The following is a 17212-nucleotide window of genomic DNA, read 5'->3' on the forward strand; positions in this document are numbered from 1 at the left end:
ATGTAGCCCTTGTTCCAAGTACTAGGGCCAGGAAGAAGTGGAGAGCTTTAATCTCTTTGCACGTTCAGGTCTGGCAAGAGTAGTTGGAATAATTTTCAGAGGTGGTGTGGAAGTATAACTTTATAAAGCAAATGATCTCATTACTTCTCTCCTTGTTCCCTAACCAGCATAATTAATATCCAAATGTTCCCTAAGATTAGTTTTATTTCCTGCCCAGCTAGTTGACAGACACTGCTGAGATTTGAATTCACAGCAGGCGAGAGCAGATGGCTACCTTCGCTAACAGATTACTGCATCAACGCGTACAAACTGTCCAGCTCTGTCTCAATAAACTTCAACATATGATTTATAAAGTGAACATAATAGAAGAAATCCATGATGCCTGTAACGGGAATCGTATTACAGCACTACTTAAAGCACTGGGAGAATTGCCTAAGCAGTTATTGTATAGTCGTGCTGATCTTCAAATCTTATTAGGCAAGGAAGCATTGCCTGGAAAATTATTTGTCTTCTCTTTGGTATTACTTCCTCTCATTTAATTTTATTGAACTAATTAAACTTAAAGGGAGATTTCCAATACATATAGCTTCTATTGAAGTTTTAGCAAACTTATTAATGTGTTCACACTGATTTGATGGTTAATTGTTTGTATGGGACTTTTTACGGAAGCAAAAAAGTCTCTGCTAGACTTCTGTACCCGCAAGTCCACGATGAAACTACTGTAACCTTAACTAAAAAGCGAAACAAAAAAACCCAAAACTGTTGTTTCAGAAAAAGAAAAGTCACTGCAAGATCATGCATACATATCCAGCACAGCAGATAAGCTTCATTATTTGAGATGATAAATTGCAAGTAAAACTTTCCTGGAACAGTTGATGAGAAATGCCTCATAAAGGGGGCCAAGGCTGTTTACAGAGTGTAGCAGCTCCAAATGATGACACAGTATCTTTTAAGAAAGATCTGATATTTCTAGCATGTTGCATAATTATTTGCTGTGTAAATAAATATGAAATGTGAGGTCCTCTGTGCCTGAAGTTTATTGATATTGCTGGCATTATTTTTGAAGAGGGTCGGTCTGTAATTCCTTCTGGTTTTGTAAGCATTCGGCATATATTTACTCTTTGGGAAGCTCCCATTGCTTTGAGTGCTGAAGAATGAAATACAGAGTGATTTGTAGCTCTGTGAGATGGAGGGGGAGTCCTGATTCTTGCAAAATCTGTGCTTGTTTCCTGGTGAGTGGTACCATCTCACTGCTTTTCTGCTTTCCTGAGGACAATAGCTAAGTCTGCTGTTGTCTTTTCTCTCCTCTGGTTTGATCTGTTCAGTGCTCTGTTTCCCTCACTTTGTACTTGAGATCTAGGTTTTGCCTTGCTCTCTGTGAGCTGTGTCCTTGTATGAGAGGGAAGGCTGCAATTTCTTGTGTGATACTGGGAGCTAATGGGATTTTCCTGTTAGTGTTGCGGAGAACAGTGGGGAATACCACAATGTCAGTTTGTGGAAAATAGAGGTGCTTTGCAGCTGTTACAAAGAGGCAGATAAATTTCCTGTTTTAAAGAATAAGGGAAGTTTTTTTTTTTAATTTTAAAGTTAAAAACTGAAGTTAGGATAACTTCTGTTTGCCCGCCTGAAACATTTGCCTATATAATTACCTTAATGTATTTCCACGTGCAGTAATGTTTTCTTAGGATGTGAAGCGGAGGAGGCACAGAAAAATGTTATGTAGTGGCTTAAAGATTCTGTGTTTCCAAAGATGCTGTTTGTACTCCCTGATTCAATAGTAACTGACCACAGTGAATATTTGATTTAGCGGTATTTTTGCTTGCATTTATACAGCTTGCTTATAATTGAGTGGTATCTATTTCTGTCAAATGCAAATACATGTGGGTTTTTTTTTGTTGTTTCTATCGCAGACTTGCCCTCAGCAAACTTAAGCAATTACAACATCACTGTGGTGGAAGGAAAGAGCATCACATTGTACTGTGATACTACTGGCGGGCCACCCCCTAATGTGTCCTGGGTGCTCACTAATCTTGTTTCAAATCATGAGGTAAGTTTCATATTCAAATACGTGACAATTCAGAGTGGGGAGATACCTGCTGAAGGATGGAATGAAGGTTCATGTCCAGCTTTAGTTAACTTTTTATTAAAAAGATGAAATAAAAAATTAATGTTGGGATTACATTTATTTCTCAGTTACTTTCAGTCCAGGGTGACTGCCACAGTACTTTGGAGAATGACAGACATTCGTTCCTCGAGACCCTGTTTTGTACTCTGGTTTTTGGATGTTCACTTGTAAATGACAGTACTGTAAATTTTTGGGAGTAATGTGGATCACGGTACTGAAACACAAGGGCTTTCTTATTATCACTGATATCTGCCTACAGAGAATAAATCTAATCAACCCTAAGCATGAAAAAAGCTTTGTGTCTCTAATTTTATTATATTTTCATGCCAAAAGTTCGGTGTGTTGGAATTTGATTGTAAATATTTTGTGGCTTGTTTAATTTTCCTTCAACAAACAAAACAACAACAGGAAGCCTTGGAAAATGAAGTGAAGGTTTTACTAAAAAGAATGGCAAGTTTTTTTAACGAAGTATGAAGATGTTTCCTCCATAAAATCATCTAGGCAGGGGGAATTTTGTTTTCTGAGATCTTTGTGTTCTGTGTCCCTACTTTAGACTGTGTGCACACTGGAGATAGAATGATTAAGTTCTTTCTGATGGAAGTGTTGATAAGGACAGGCATATAGGCATATCTTCAACATGCAGCTGCTGACCTCTTAAACTGCAATTATTTACACAGTGGGCAAGGCCCTCTGTTATTTACAATTTTACGGCATTGGCTTTCCTACATTCATGATGGTGCAGACTGCCTAAAGCTTCCTGGTCTGTACAAAGTGCGGGATGTGTAGTTCCAAAACTGTTCCTGTAGTGCTGAAGAGACAGGACCTCTGGGGTCTCGTAATCTTTGTACTTTCTTCCTTGAGGTCATTATATCAGGCCTGTACAGAATTTGACTTGCCTGTCTTTCAGCTCTCGTAAGTAAGAGCTCTGTAGAGCTCTAGTATTATTTTTAAAATTTTCACTAATCTGTAAAACTACCCAAAGGTATCAGTCGTCATCAAGAACAAGAAATTAAAACAGTTTGGGGAACCTATGCCAAGTTGTGCCTTTTTTCTTTTTCTTCTTTTTCTTTTTCTTTTTCTTTTTCTTTTTCTTTTTCTTTTTCTTTTTCTTTTTCTTTTTCTTTTTCTTTTTTTTTTTTTTTTTTTTTTTTTTTTCTTTTTCTGAGTTACGAGCCAAAACAAATGTGGGATGCTGTTCAGAAAGTGAGATCACCACATTTTTTAACCCTCCTATCTTTGAAATGCCATGGTCAGTTTGCTTCAAGATTTCCAGAAATATTCTGTCCTGGCATAACTTCATCTTGAGATTTCAGAGGGGCTTATAATATAGGCTAGCTACAACCTTAGCCATGGAGCACAGTAGTCTTTTCAGTAGCAGAAGAATGAGCGCCTTTTAAACCTCATTTGCCATTCACAACTATCCTTCCCTTTTCTGTGAGTGTTGTTTTTGGTTTCCTTTCTGACACTTCCATATCTCAGTTTCTGCCTCCCTTTTCTTCACCTCCTATGCTGCTTTTGCCTGTTTTCTCTCTCTTTCCTGTTTTACAGAGAGACATTAACAAAAGTTAAAACTAAACTCTAGTCCCGCAAAGCTAACTGTATGCTCTCAGTTTCTGTGCTGATGTATAATCCGACTGATGTTGGTTAGATTTTTCTTGCTCTAGATTTCAGCCCTGAGCCTGCGATTGTGCCCCTCTGCTTTCAGTCCAGCTTTGAGCACTGCTTACCTCTGTGAGCTGCACATAGAGAAATGTGTAATGGCGTGTTTGCTTTTCCACTCACCTCCCCCAGTGTCACACTGAAATCAAAGGGACATTTAACTTAAGTGGAGTTCAGGTGTCATCTCGAGGTTCAAAATTCTGGTCCCACAGGACTGTATACAGGAGTGTTCCCGCATGTCCCCATTGGCTGCCACTGAAAGTTACTGTGGTTTTACAGATGCAGTGTGTTACTTGTTTTCGTTCTGTGCAGCACTGAAGTGTATGTGTACACTAAGAAAAGTACCTCAAAAGTAGTTTTTAAAAATGATCCTAATTATTGTTTATCTTCTGAATGTGTTTTGGTTCCTTTCCTTCTTAAGAAAATAGTCTCGCATTTTATAAAAAATTCAAGTATGGAAATAGTAATTATTTGGAGATGTTATGAAGGACCTGACTTAAGAAAACAAGAGTCTTTAACAACTAGCTTTGCTAGCTTGCTTTTTTTTTGTAACTCAGCCGTATTTCTTTATTCAGTGTTGCATAGCTGCATATTCAATATGGCATTTAAGGCTGTAAATGGGCACTGAGCTTTCTCAGAATCATAAGAATCAGGATTTCTAAGAATCATAATCCTTACCTTAATTAGCCTGTGCTTAAACACATAAAACAGTACTTGGGCAGTAGCTTAGGTAGTAGAAGGTATGTAATTTCTTGTGGAAGGGTTCATGAGAAGAATCATAGAATCATAGACTCATTAAGGTTGGAAAAGACCTCTAAGATCATCGAGTCCAACCATCAACCCAACACCACCATGCCCACTAAACCATGTCCTTAAGTGCCACATCTACACGTCTTTTAAATACTTCCAGGGATGGGGACTCAACCACTTCTGTGGGCAGCCTGTTCCAATGTTTAACCACTCTTTCAGTAAAGAAGATGCTTTCAAGAGAAATTTGGATGACCAGGAGGGAGAAGACACATTGTTGTCAAGGTGCAGTAGAGCCCAGAAGGCAGTAGGGGAAGAGATTTCGTAAGTGTAAAGGAAAGAGACAAAAGGAAGAGTAGAGCAAGGATTGAACAGAATATAGGCGGGAAGGAAAAGTTCAAGGGGAGTAGGATAGACCATAGAAATGAGTCATGAAGTGGAAGAGAGGCATGAGCAAGGGTATGGGTAGAGAAAAAAACATTTGTGTAGAGGAGAAGAAGTGTTTAAAGAAAAGGCAGAAACTGAAAGTGACAGGACTGAAAAATGGTTGAGTGCAGTGTTTGTAGCAGGATTTTGGAGCTTTGAATCCACTGCCACTGATGGTTATAATTGGTTCTGTAGGTGTTTTGTGTCTGTTTGGACAAGACACTAAAGTAAGGCTTTGATTAATTGTGGACTGATACAGCTAAAAGGAAGGGAGAATGAAAAATGCCATTTAGCTGTGGCCAATGATTCCCTCCCTCTTCTTTGTTCTTTATGCTGCAGTTGACACATACTTGTTTTTCTGATCGCTTGCAGAGTGACACAAGTAAGAACCCTGCCTCGCTAACCATAAAGAATGTTTCATCCATGGACAGTGGACTGTGGATCTCCTGCGTAGCGGAGAACATTGTGGGAGAGGACCAAGCCTCTGCTGAGCTGACGGTATTCTGTACGTACGCAGGCCTCTATACAGTTCCCGAGGCCAAACTGCATTGGCAGCAACTGTTTTGGGTATAAATATTTTTTGGGCATGCAGGTTGTTGAAACAAAAACTTTTAAGGCATGTGAACTATCTACTGCAGTTAATGCTGGGAGTAGCCCAACCAGCAGTTGTTGTGTTTATCTTTTTCAGCCCTGCGTTCTGCAAAAAATGTATTTCTAAATGCTTTATCTTCCAGTTAGAGCGATATGTAAGTAGAGGTCTGAAAACCAAAACACTCAGTGGCACTGTCAGCATGGGAAGGTTTATAATGATGTGCATGTACATACACACTGTCTTAGGAATTAAGAAGTGTGAAGGCATCAAAAGGCTCATAGAATTAATTATAAGAGACTACAATGTTTAAGTTCCTATTATCTAAAGCAACAACTGCTTTGTTCAAAAAATAACACACTTGCAACATTCGTACTGCCAGATGTAAATTTATTTGTCATAGCTTTGAATAATATAGTTACTTGTCCAGGCCAAGGAAGGGGGAAGGGACACGTAGTGCAGAGGCACTGGCTTCTTAGATCTAAGCTCCAGCTTGAATTCATTTTATGTGAACTAGACAGCATGTTTTCACAAGTTGCAACCCTCTGTTTAATTGAAGATGGGAATGGAACGCTTTGTAGATGGCAAACTTTGTTCAGCATGTGCTCATGACAGAGTAAACTAGAAAAATCACTGTAGATGTATGTTTGTAGGTTGAAATTGGATATGTAATAGCTGTGGGAAGGGACGTAAACTAGAAATGTTTGAACAGTGTAAATGAGATTGGAGCTTGGCCCTGCTATGCGTGGTAAAAGGGAGTGTAACTAGATGAAATTGGATGCAGTTAATAATAAATATCAAGGAAAATTTCCCAATAGTGAAATAATGGGGAAAGTGTTGGAATAATCTCCTGAGGGAAACAGAACAAATCTGTAAACTTGAGGCATTTAGGAGGTTTGAACAAAGAATGTGAAAATGTATAGTAGAAAACAGTCTTCCCGACAGAAGAATCCAGGGAATTAAGTCATCTGTTCTGGCTTTGATTCTGTGAAGAAAATAATCTGAAAGTTTGGATCCCTAGCTGAATATGTTTCCAGTACTACTTGCTTTTGGCCAACTTTAAAATATTTTCAATACTGTTGTGTTCCTTCAGCACTCCTCTGCACCATTTTTTCAGCAGAGTAAAGCTAAACTGTCTCTCTCCCCCTTCTCAGTGATCCAGTAACTGAACTTCCCACACCTTACATGGTTTAAGTGCTTTAACAGGTGTTCAGTCTTCATCTGAAACTAGTTTGTTTTGTTTCTTTCTAAAGAACGGCTTCATTTCAGTTGTGAGCATTGTACCCTAGGCAGAGCAGGTGGGTTCCTGTGTGAGTATCCTCCAAATAGGTATCATTCCTACTAATAACATACTTTTGTACTGATGAATGAAAAAGACTTCCCTGATAACTTTGTGGGGAGGGAGGGAAGGGAGGAAAGACATGTTCAGAATATTCTGATGTTCTTCACTCTTTTTTCCAATATAGTTGCACCAAATATCACGTTTATTGAATCTCCAACCCCGGACCACCACTGGTGTATTCCATTCACTGTGAAAGGGAACCCTAAGCCCACATTGCAGTGGTTCTATGAAGGGGCTATACTGAATGAGTCTGAATACATCTGTACTAAAATACATGTTATCAATCAAAGCGAATACCATGGCTGCCTTCAGCTGGACAATCCTACCCACCTGAATAATGGTGCTTATACCTTACTGGCAAAGAATGAGTACGGAGAGGATGAAAAACGGGTTGATGCTCATTTCATGTCAGTGCCTGGAGATGGTGAGTATAATTTTTTTTTTTTATGTTAGCAATTGCAAATTGATGAGACTGTGGAGACAGTGTTCCTGGCCAGTTTAACGCTTTTGGAGGAAGCTTTTTATATGATTTTTTTTCCCTCTCTGAATGAATGTCTTCAAGATTAGTTGTAAAGTAATGTTTTTATTGAGCATTTTCTTCTTGTGTATTGTTTCTCAAGAGAGGCCGTGCTAGTGCTCTGTAAATCTTCCCTTTCAGTAACCATCCTCAGTGCCAGCTAAGGCTAGTAAAATGGTGCTGTTTCTGAAGTGTTTTCTCAAGCCTCAGTTCTGATCCTGGAAAGCACTGAGTGCCAGTTCAGCCACTCTCTAAGGTTTCTACACTGCATGTGAATGCAACTAGGCAGTGTATCCAAGGACACGGGGGATGCCTATGTAGCATCTAGTGCTTTGTTGCAAAATCAATAGTGCAGTGCAGTGAGTTGATGATAATGTGTTGTTTAGGACACCAGAGGGAGCTGGAGAGAAAACAAGTATCCCAGAGGCAGGATGGACAAAGTCTCAGGTCCTCACAGGCATTTCGATGTCCAATTCCCATTCGTTTTGGTGGAGGTTGGGCACCTACATGCCTAGGAATATCTGTGCTCAAGATGGCTGCTGTTAAATATATGCATCTTCAGTTGCTCTGAAGGCTGCCTCAGCCCTCCTAAATGTTATGTGAGCAGGCTCAAGGTGAACTAACTCATTGAACTGCGGGGACTACTGTAAATGATTGATGTTCACTGTGGTTTGATCTTTTCCCACATCTTCAAAACCATATGTGAAGTGACTGTAAGAGTAAGAAGGCATACATGTAAGCATATTGCTGTATGTGGAAAAAACTCGAGTGGACCTTGCACAGCTGGAGTGGAGATAAAGGCATGTTTGTGCAAATAATTGCACAGTCATATCTGAAAATATGAGCATGTGTGTACCTTTGGCTTTTTAGCCATGGGATATAAATAGCCACTGTCTTTTCTGAAACAGCAATGTGCAGTGCTAATGTTATCCGGCAGAAAAAAAAGGTGAATATTTAAATTCTCTCTCCTACATTGCAGGCTACAGGCAGTAAAAATATGATCTGTATTTAACGTTTTTCCCTATCAGCTGTCTGCTATAGGGAGAGAGACGGCAGGTCTCCTGCTTTCACAGCCTTAGAAGGAGAAGGTGAAGAGCTGATACAACGAGGCCTTATTTACTCCTGCTGTCCTTAGTGCTCCCCTCCTCTTTTTTTTCTGGAGTTCTTCCTTAAATAGACACATTACAGAAACGTGTCATGGTTTCAGCTACTGGCATCCTGCAATACTGCATTATAACAGTTCAGTAAAACAGTTCACCTCATAGAAGTTCTGTGTACAATAGAGGCTCTCTTACACCCTGATTATTTAATATGAACCGGGCTTCATTTTCTTAACAGAATAACAGTTTCTCTAATACATTTAGGTGAATTTCTCATTTTTTGTCTTTGATCCAAATCCCTTTTACTATCCTGTTTTGCCTTTACGCTTCTCCCCTGTACACTGAAAATTTCCCAGTTGTGGCCTTTTAAATCAGTAAATAGAACTGTAGGTATCCTCCAAATTAGAAAGACAGCGTTATTTATTTGTTCCATCCTCTTTATAAGGAATATAAGTCTCCCAAGATAATCTATGCTGTGTTCTTTAAGCATTTCCCAAGCTCTGTGGTGGATTAAGCTTCACAAAAAGAGTATAGAAGAAACTGGACTATGTATAGACAGGATGTAACTGCATTAGAAATCAGTTCATGCATAGTCGATGGCACCAAACCAGTCTTAAAAATTAACAACAGAGGAAATTGCTTATCTACTTAACCTCCTCAATATTGTTTTTATTAGTGGGCCTTTTTCCTGTTAGAATCATGGCGTTGAGCTTTAGAAAACGTCACAACGTTGTTGTCTCCTCCACTGACGCTGGCATAAAAGCAAATGTTAAAAAATTAGAATCTTCTGTGCACTGTATTACAATTTTTGTTTTAAACTATTACTATTTAAAGCACTGTCAGGCTTTTTCAAACCCTTAAAAGGCTTTTTCAGTGCTGTCGTTACTGTGTAGTTTCTTCTTTTGGCCCACATATTGTACAATGAAGCATAAAGATTAAGGCCCACGCCCTGGTATTATGCTCATTTCCATGCCTTCATGACTGAATTAAATACCAGCCCTGATGTTTCATGGGGTGGGGTATACTCACTGAGCTTTAAACTGATTCTTCAGTTATTGCATCACTTACAGGCAAATGCTCTGAAGGTAAAAATGAAAGAAAATTTAACACCCCCCCCTCACCTATAATCCATATGTCTGTCTAAATTAAATACAACTAAGTCTGAAGCATGTTCTATCATCAACAGTGTAATACTCCACTTTCAGAGTTGCGTCAAACATGATGAAGACATGATTTGTGCTAAGATGCTCTCAACTTCCAGCATGCTACCTGCAGAACATTTTTCACTGGTCTGAGGATGCAGGCATAAAGGAGAAGGATTGGGATCCTCTGTAGTGGGATTTGGATTGAGTTAATGATAACACAGTTAATGTTGTAAATTAAGACTTTATTTTAAATACGAAGGCCTGGAAGAATAAATTTCATATTCTATTAGCTACATTTTTAACTAGCTTTAATCTGCTAAAGTTCTTGGATTCCTGTGAAACTGTTCTTGCTGAGGATGACTTGATTATGTGAGACTACGCTGCAGCAAACAGTAAGCAAGAAATGTTCATGTTTTATTCTGGAGGCTGTTCTCATAGTTCATCCAAAACAGCTAATGAATGCGGGAGGGATTTTTACCAATAATAAGTATTTTTAATTAAGCTTATTCATCTACCAGCTCTCTACTCCAAAATTCAGCTGAAGCAATCCAAATCACATAGTATCTTGTCAAAGTAAAAGAGTATGTTAAATATGCCTTAGAAGTAGCATCTTGCTTTTGCAGCATAGCAACATGGGGCTGTTTTGCAGAAGTATGTTTTTGGATTGAGTCTTTTGCTGCTGCTTTAGTCTGAAAATGTTAACTTTATAAAGAAAGAAGCAAGCAAACCAAGCGCAGTTCATGTAGTTTATAAAGATGAGTGAATAGGATAAGTCTCTTCATAGTTTATTTACACAACAGCCTGTACAACAGGGACCAAAACAACAATGCTCTTCTGTGTTTGCCTTAAAAATAACTGTGTGTAAACGTGCAAAATTACTGTGGTGCAGTTTAATGTTAAAATAGTTTCAACTGATGTTTTGATGATCGAGGAGATATGTTTTTAGGTATGGAATACTAAATAGAAATTTGGGTTTCGTTCAGCATCTTGATTTTTGCAACTTTATTTGAAGTGTTTAGTTATATAAAAGGTATTTGAATGGAGTTGATGACTTCCTAGTTTATATCCCCGTCAGGAGTTAGGGGTTAAACTAATCTGATTACTTTATCCTAATTCCAGTAAACAGTAACAAAAATGTTGCCATTTAACTCGGGAATAAAGGCCTGGGAATTTTATTGTTGTTGTTTTTCCCTTCATACTACAGAAGGTAAATAAGAAATACTGTCTTTCAGCAGATGGATGTTTTATACTGGAAAAACCGAATCCATGAACTTTTACGGACAGAAAACCCTGGTCAGAAGTTGCTTGAGGACAGATAGTACAAGCTTTCTTCACTTGTTATTTATTTCTGCAGATTGACATGACAGTTCTCATGGGGTCTATTAACCTATATCTCTGGATAGTAGAATATCTTCAAATGCATTTAAGAATAAACCTAACTATCTGCTGCCATTCTGCAAATAGGTTGCAACTCTGTTTAGTATTTTCAGCACAGATTCTCACGCTGTTGACATAAGCAGAAACAACAGTGTTCTGGTCATACTTCAAGGTGGCTTTATCCCAGTGTAATGCCACTGCTGTGGATTTACTGTATAGTATTATAAACAGAATTACGCTTTTTGAAGTTTGATTCATCTTCAGAGATTTTAATTATCTGTTAATTTTATTTCCAAACCAACAAATAGAAAGAGTAAGAATATGGAAGAGATGATTAGGAGCCTACTACATAAGCTATGCTATAAATACATTCTAGACCAGAATGAACGGGTATGTTGAAATACAGCACAAGTATCTTTCAAGCATGAATAGTCTAATAGTATGCTAGTTTCAGTGGGCGTTCTGTGCATTATACTCACATATGTGCTCAGCCTCATATATGTGCAGTAATTAGAAAAAGCTGCAAACTGGAACTAGTAAAATTTAGAAAAGTGTAGACTAGACAGGTATCCATTTGCTTGTGTAAAGGCTGGCTTCTGAGACATCTGACACTTGGTAAGAGTTCTGTCTGTGTATCAGCTGTGCAGCTGGATATTGGAAGCATCCTTTTACAGAGCGAATGAAATGGTGCTGCTTAGGTCATTGCTACCTCTAGCCCTTAATTTGCCAGCTCGCAGCCAAATCAGTTTGCTCTCATGGTGATTTAATAGCAAAATTTTTTACCAGGTAAAAGTCAGTGATTGTTAATGCTCACTGAAGTCTGCTTCCGCTTAAGGTCAGAGAGAATTTTACCATTGATTTTTCAACAGGAATAGTTATTGTTGCACTTATTCCAGATATACATTAGCAGCGGAAAGCAGAATTTTGCCCGGTTGGGAAATATGCCTGCCTTTGCCAGAGCTAGTGCCCTGTGCATCACCTGTTTCACATGAAGCAAAATATTAAAATTTGGGATAGCTCTAAAATGGTTGTAAATGTAATCTGATAAACAGATGTTGCAGTATATTGATGTTGCTTTGCATTTGTGTAGGTACTGATCATTGCTATTGAAAATAACATGTCAACTCTTAAAAAAAGTCCTAAAGAAACTCTTACTCTTCCAGCATTTGCAATCTATTTACAAAGGCTTTTTCTTTTTTTTTTCTCTTCTCCATGTACAGGTAGTGGCCCAATTGTGGATCCAGACGTTTATGGTATATATTTGATTTCCTTTTTCTTTTATTTTAAAGATAGAAATGAAGGAACTGAAACCATTAAAAGATTGAATGTCAGGCTCAGTTAAATTGAAATGGTACATATTATAACACAATTGTAAAAGGTACTTCTTATTTTTGGTTCTTCTCCTGTCTTATATTATCTGAGATAAATGAGGACAATACGATGTTTTACTTACTCTGCTGCTTTTGATTCACATTAGGAGAAGCATAAATCCACTGCTACAAATGGTTGCAGTTGATGCTGTAGGATGACAGCTGCTTGATGTAGCTCACAGGCATGAGATTTGGTGAACCTTTTGGAGGCATTTCTTGGAGGAAAGAGAGTTCGTGATTTCTCCTTATATAACTTAATTTATTTTTTCAGGGATGATTCCATACTTGCTTTGCCTCCAAAAATATACCCCTAAATCCCACTTAAAAATGAGGTTGGCGCAAGTGAGTTTTCCTGTAGGCAATTTATTTTGCTCTGTCTGCTCATTTGTACCTTCCCTTAATCTCTCTTGCATAAGCAGACCATCAACTCAGTGATATCTGAGTGTGTGCCAGAAGATTTGATGACATAGTGTTCACATTAGTTTTTTAGTTAGGTGAAATGTTTTGGTCTGTACCTAGTGAAAGCCAGTGTGCACTAGAATAGAAGCTGCAGAATGAAAAGCAACTGGCTAGTTTTACATAATACTTTTGGTATACTTCTGGTGAGTAGGGAAGTCCATCCTAACCAACATACCCAAACATCCTTTAGCTTCCAGCAGAAGCTGGATCCTGTTTGGAGTACTTTTTATTTGGATGAAATGGCCCATGACTCAAGTTTCCTTAAGCTGATTTAAATATTATTGCTTTGATTCCATTCCATGTCATTAAACTTTAGCAAATGTGCAATTGAAGCATCAATTTGGCTTTAAATGCTTAGAAATACTAAAGGATAGCTTCCACTCCCTCTCTTTCCAAATTCTCTTTTTTTTTGGGGGGGGGGTGGGGTTGCGGGTGGGAAGGTGGTGATGGTTTGCACAATTTCTTACATGTGTTGTATTATATAAGCTGTATGCATGAAGATTTTGATTCTAAGCTGTTTATCGATGTCCTGATGCCTGTGTATAGCTTTAACCATGTGAGTGCTGTGCTTCGATTGACTTGGGTAGGTGTCTGCTGAGATGGGCGCTTTGAGTTGCGCTAGCAGCTCACAGCCTGCAAGACCCAGTCCTGATGAAAGCAGCCTTCCTTTTTATTCCTGGCTTTTCTTTCTGCTGTTTGAAACTGCTGTCTTTGATCTTTGTTTCAGTGACTCGGTGCTTGCTTTGAGAAACACTTCGTAGTCCGGAGTGTTTCCCTAATTATTCCAAATTCACAAGTCCAGTTAGTGAGGTAAATAAATGAGGCCAGCTGGAAAGTCTAGGAACTGATACACTTCTTCGGAGAACCACTGCCTGCATGGCTGACAGTGGGACCCCTGGGATGAGCTCACCCCAGACACTGAGCGGTTTTCGTTAATTTTTTTCAGGCCGCTCTATATCTATGCTAACCTGTTTACCCAAAACTTAGATTATGTTGGAAGGAAGATTCCCCTGCCCTGCAGTCTTCCCTTTAAAATGCATTTTTCAGAGCCCTGTGCTAATCATGTTGCACATGTGCCCAGTGTAATGGGTAAAGATGGCGGCAGGGGATTTGATCCTGCTGGGCACTGGGACCAGCTGTGTGTCTGTCAGTCTGCTGGCTATGGGTAAAATTAATGGGAGCTGCAAGGTACTTCCCTGCAAGTGTTGGGGTGCCGCAGAGCTGGGGGCTTCCCATGGGGGTCCATCAGGGCAGGGCCTGGCAGCCAGGCCCGTCCCACCACCTCAGCCAGGTGGAGCTCACCCCGGGGGAGCTGGGGGACCTATGGGCAGCCACAGCCCCAGGCATCAGGCACTGCCCTGGGGCTGAGGCCGGGCCACGGGCCCTTAGGTGGGCTCGGCTCAGCAGGGCTCATGGCCAGGCAGGGCTGGGCTGTGAGGAGACAGAGACAGAGGTGATGGGGGCCAGGGGACCCTGTCCTCGAGTACCCCTCTGTGTGGAGCAGAGCCCTTTGTAGCTGGGTTTGGTTTGTCCCTTGGGAATTGACCTTCTGTGTCCTGCACTCCATGTGAGGTGATTTCTAAATGTTTTCCATTAAGTGTTTTGAGCATACAACGGGAAACAGAAGAACTGATGAGGTCGCAGCAGGCTGCATGATACCGTGTTTGCCAGGGGGAGTCCCGGCTGCACGGGGCTCTCCGCCTGCTGCAAGGGCAGAGCAGTCGCTAGTGCCTCCGGCTCACCTCGTGGAAAAGGTAGAGCGGAGAAGCCATCCTGGCCCTGTCTGGGAAGTAACTGAAAGAAATAAAGTGGTTCACCCGGGGCTAAGCAGGAAATCAAATGCAAAGCCAGGTTCTGTGGCTCCAAGTTCACGTCTTTGTGCCACGCTGCTTCTTCTAATGTGGTTGTGAACATGACAGACACAACATGTCCCGTATCACCCAACCTCCCAGAGGACTCTGCAGAGTGACCCCTCCAGTGCTGGTGTGACTGTGCCTGTATCCTAGCCACCATGTGCCTAGTTTGTAAAATGGCTGCAAAATACTGCCCAGCCTCAGTTGCAATTCACTGCAGTTGGCGTAGTCACAGGTGGCTCAGCGTGAGGTATGCGGCACCGGAGAACCTGACCCTGAAGCGATACGAGTCCCTCATAGCATGAGTCAAGAGGCGTGACCCTGTCTGTATCAGAGTGCTTGATGCCAATGTCAGGATTTCATAGTGAAATGAACAGGAATTTGTTTAACTCAGAATTGCCCGGTTTTGGTTGGATAGCTGTTGCGCATATTTTCCTTGCCTGGCTCACCCATTTCAAGAGGCTTTGAAGATCTGGCACTAGTTCAAATGCAAGCGCTTCACAGTTATACAGCGGGGAATGGCAACACAACACCAGCCTACCGATGTGGCCTACTTCAGCTCTTGCCCATTTTAATATAAAAGTGCATTCAGAGGATTTACGGAGCAGACCTGAAACACTTTGCATAGTTCTCATTAGTCCTTCAGGGTGTGATTTCCAGTAGCTTAGTACAGACGTAAGCATAAACAGAACTGCAAATAGCATCGGCTTTTGCCCACCACTATTTACAGGTAAAATTAAGAGCAAAAAATTTCCTTCTTGAAAGTTTGTATTACAGAGCCAGAGCTGCGAAGGCTCTAAATATTTGTTTTATATATTGGTCTTACAAAGCTACCATAAATACAGTGTTGGTCAAAACTATCTTTGTGAAGATTTTCCCAGCTAATTGTAAAGGAAGCCCAATCTTGTAGGCTGAGATACTTGTTATAAAGCGGGCTCTGCCTGCAAATGAATGAAGCAGAAGTCCTCTCCTTTGCTGTGGCAAAGCGTGTAGTCACGGTGGCGGGTGGTCTGCACAGTGCCTTGTCCGAGCGTTCAGGCAGCATTTGTGCTGCCCAGAGTAAGGAGTGCTGTTCGTTTGCCTCTCACTACTGTTCTAACCTTGCTGCATAGGAAGCTATAGGCATAGAGATGCAGTGCTGTGTCAGAGAATTCAAACGGTAAAAGACCAGGAAATTAAATTTTGTTTCTCATGAAAGCTCTGTATACTTCATATGTCTTTTGGCTTGAAAGAGTCCTATCCTTTGGCGTGCATGGTCTAGAGCCAAAATAGACTACGTGAGCTGATTAGACAACCTGACTGTACTGACTGTAGTACTGGTGCCAGAGGTAGCTGCGTAGCTTCATATACCAAAAAATCTGCAGCCTGCCGAGTGCTTTGCAGAAAGCAAATGTGTTCGTGCATGCATGAAGATGAAAAGCCCAGTGCAGCTTGTTGCTAGCATTGCCAGCTGAGCTCTCCAAAATCGCCTTGGGAGCTGAAGAAGATAAACTCTACGGAGGCGCAGGCCCTCCCTGCCCTTGCTCAGCAGCAGCTCTGCGGTTGGAAGAGTTCCTGCCTCTGTAGTTAGTGAGAGCTATGCCTCTGTGCTTTGCTTTTTCAGATTCACAGTTAAAATTTCATCTGTAGGCTCACGGCACTGATTTTAATCAAAATGTGTAAAGAAATACGCAGTTAATTGCAAATTTAAATTACAATGCTGGAGGTGCATTTTGTAATAGATGCAATTATTGCCCTTGTTTGTTTCTTTCATCTGCACACATTACAATCATAAAATTGAAACGTTATATATATTTCCGGATGTAATCATAAAATATATACATTTTTTATTTTACTTTAATGCACATTTTTCTATGTTCATATGTATATTATTTAATTCTTTTTATCTCATTTGAATAGTTTTGACAGGAAATCATGGACTGTAAATATCTGTCTTTCATTTTTAAATAATTATAAATAATGAAGCCATGTTCATTCTTTTTGATGGTTCTGGATTCACCCCTGCAGACCTGCCAGTGGAATTATTTTGATAAATCAAATTTCTTCATACCATCTCAGGCACTTAATTTTTTAAAGATTTACCTGTATGACAGTTTATGATGCTAGACTGTAACCTCTGTGCACACAGCAATATTTTTTATTATTTTTTAAACAGAGGAAACCAGCTATTTCACATTTGATGATAATAAACTAGCTAAAAACCCATCTGCCAAGTTATTCTCAGGTAAACAAAAGTCCCCAAGCTAATTTCTAAGACTGTCCTATATTTGGCTGAATACAAGGCTGGAGAAGTTCAGTGTAGAGGGCAGTCTTTAATTTTTAATGGGAAGTCAGAAGCGCATAAAAATAGCTTTATGGATGGAGTTCTTATTTAACTCTAGTTTTTCCAGTAGAGATACACATTATGGTGTAGATCGCTTCTTTTTTCAAGTTTATCAGTCACAACACATTGTTTGATTATCTGCCACAGGGATGCCCCCCCCCCCCCCCCCCCCCCCCAAAG

At 40.1% G+C, this 17212-nt stretch overlaps 1 protein-coding gene across 1 annotated transcript in view; it reads left to right on the forward strand.

Moving 5' to 3' along the window:
• The window catches only part of NTRK2 (neurotrophic tyrosine kinase, receptor, type 2), a 190387-nt gene that overhangs the window by 23353 nt on the left and 149822 nt on the right, over window positions 1–17212 (forward strand). The window contains exons 5-8 of the mRNA XM_009328121.1: window positions 1911–2047; window positions 5330–5462; window positions 7013–7312; window positions 12248–12280. Coding sequence (XP_009326396.1) covers window positions 1911–2047; window positions 5330–5462; window positions 7013–7312; window positions 12248–12280 — 603 coding nt within the window. The remainder of the gene's footprint in view (window positions 1–1910; window positions 2048–5329; window positions 5463–7012; window positions 7313–12247; window positions 12281–17212) is intronic.

The sequence above is a fragment of the Pygoscelis adeliae genome, unplaced genomic scaffold (genome assembly GCF_000699105.1).
Source record: "Pygoscelis adeliae isolate BGI_AS28 unplaced genomic scaffold, ASM69910v1 Scaffold45, whole genome shotgun sequence".
Lineage (NCBI taxonomy): Eukaryota > Metazoa > Chordata > Aves > Sphenisciformes > Spheniscidae > Pygoscelis > Pygoscelis adeliae.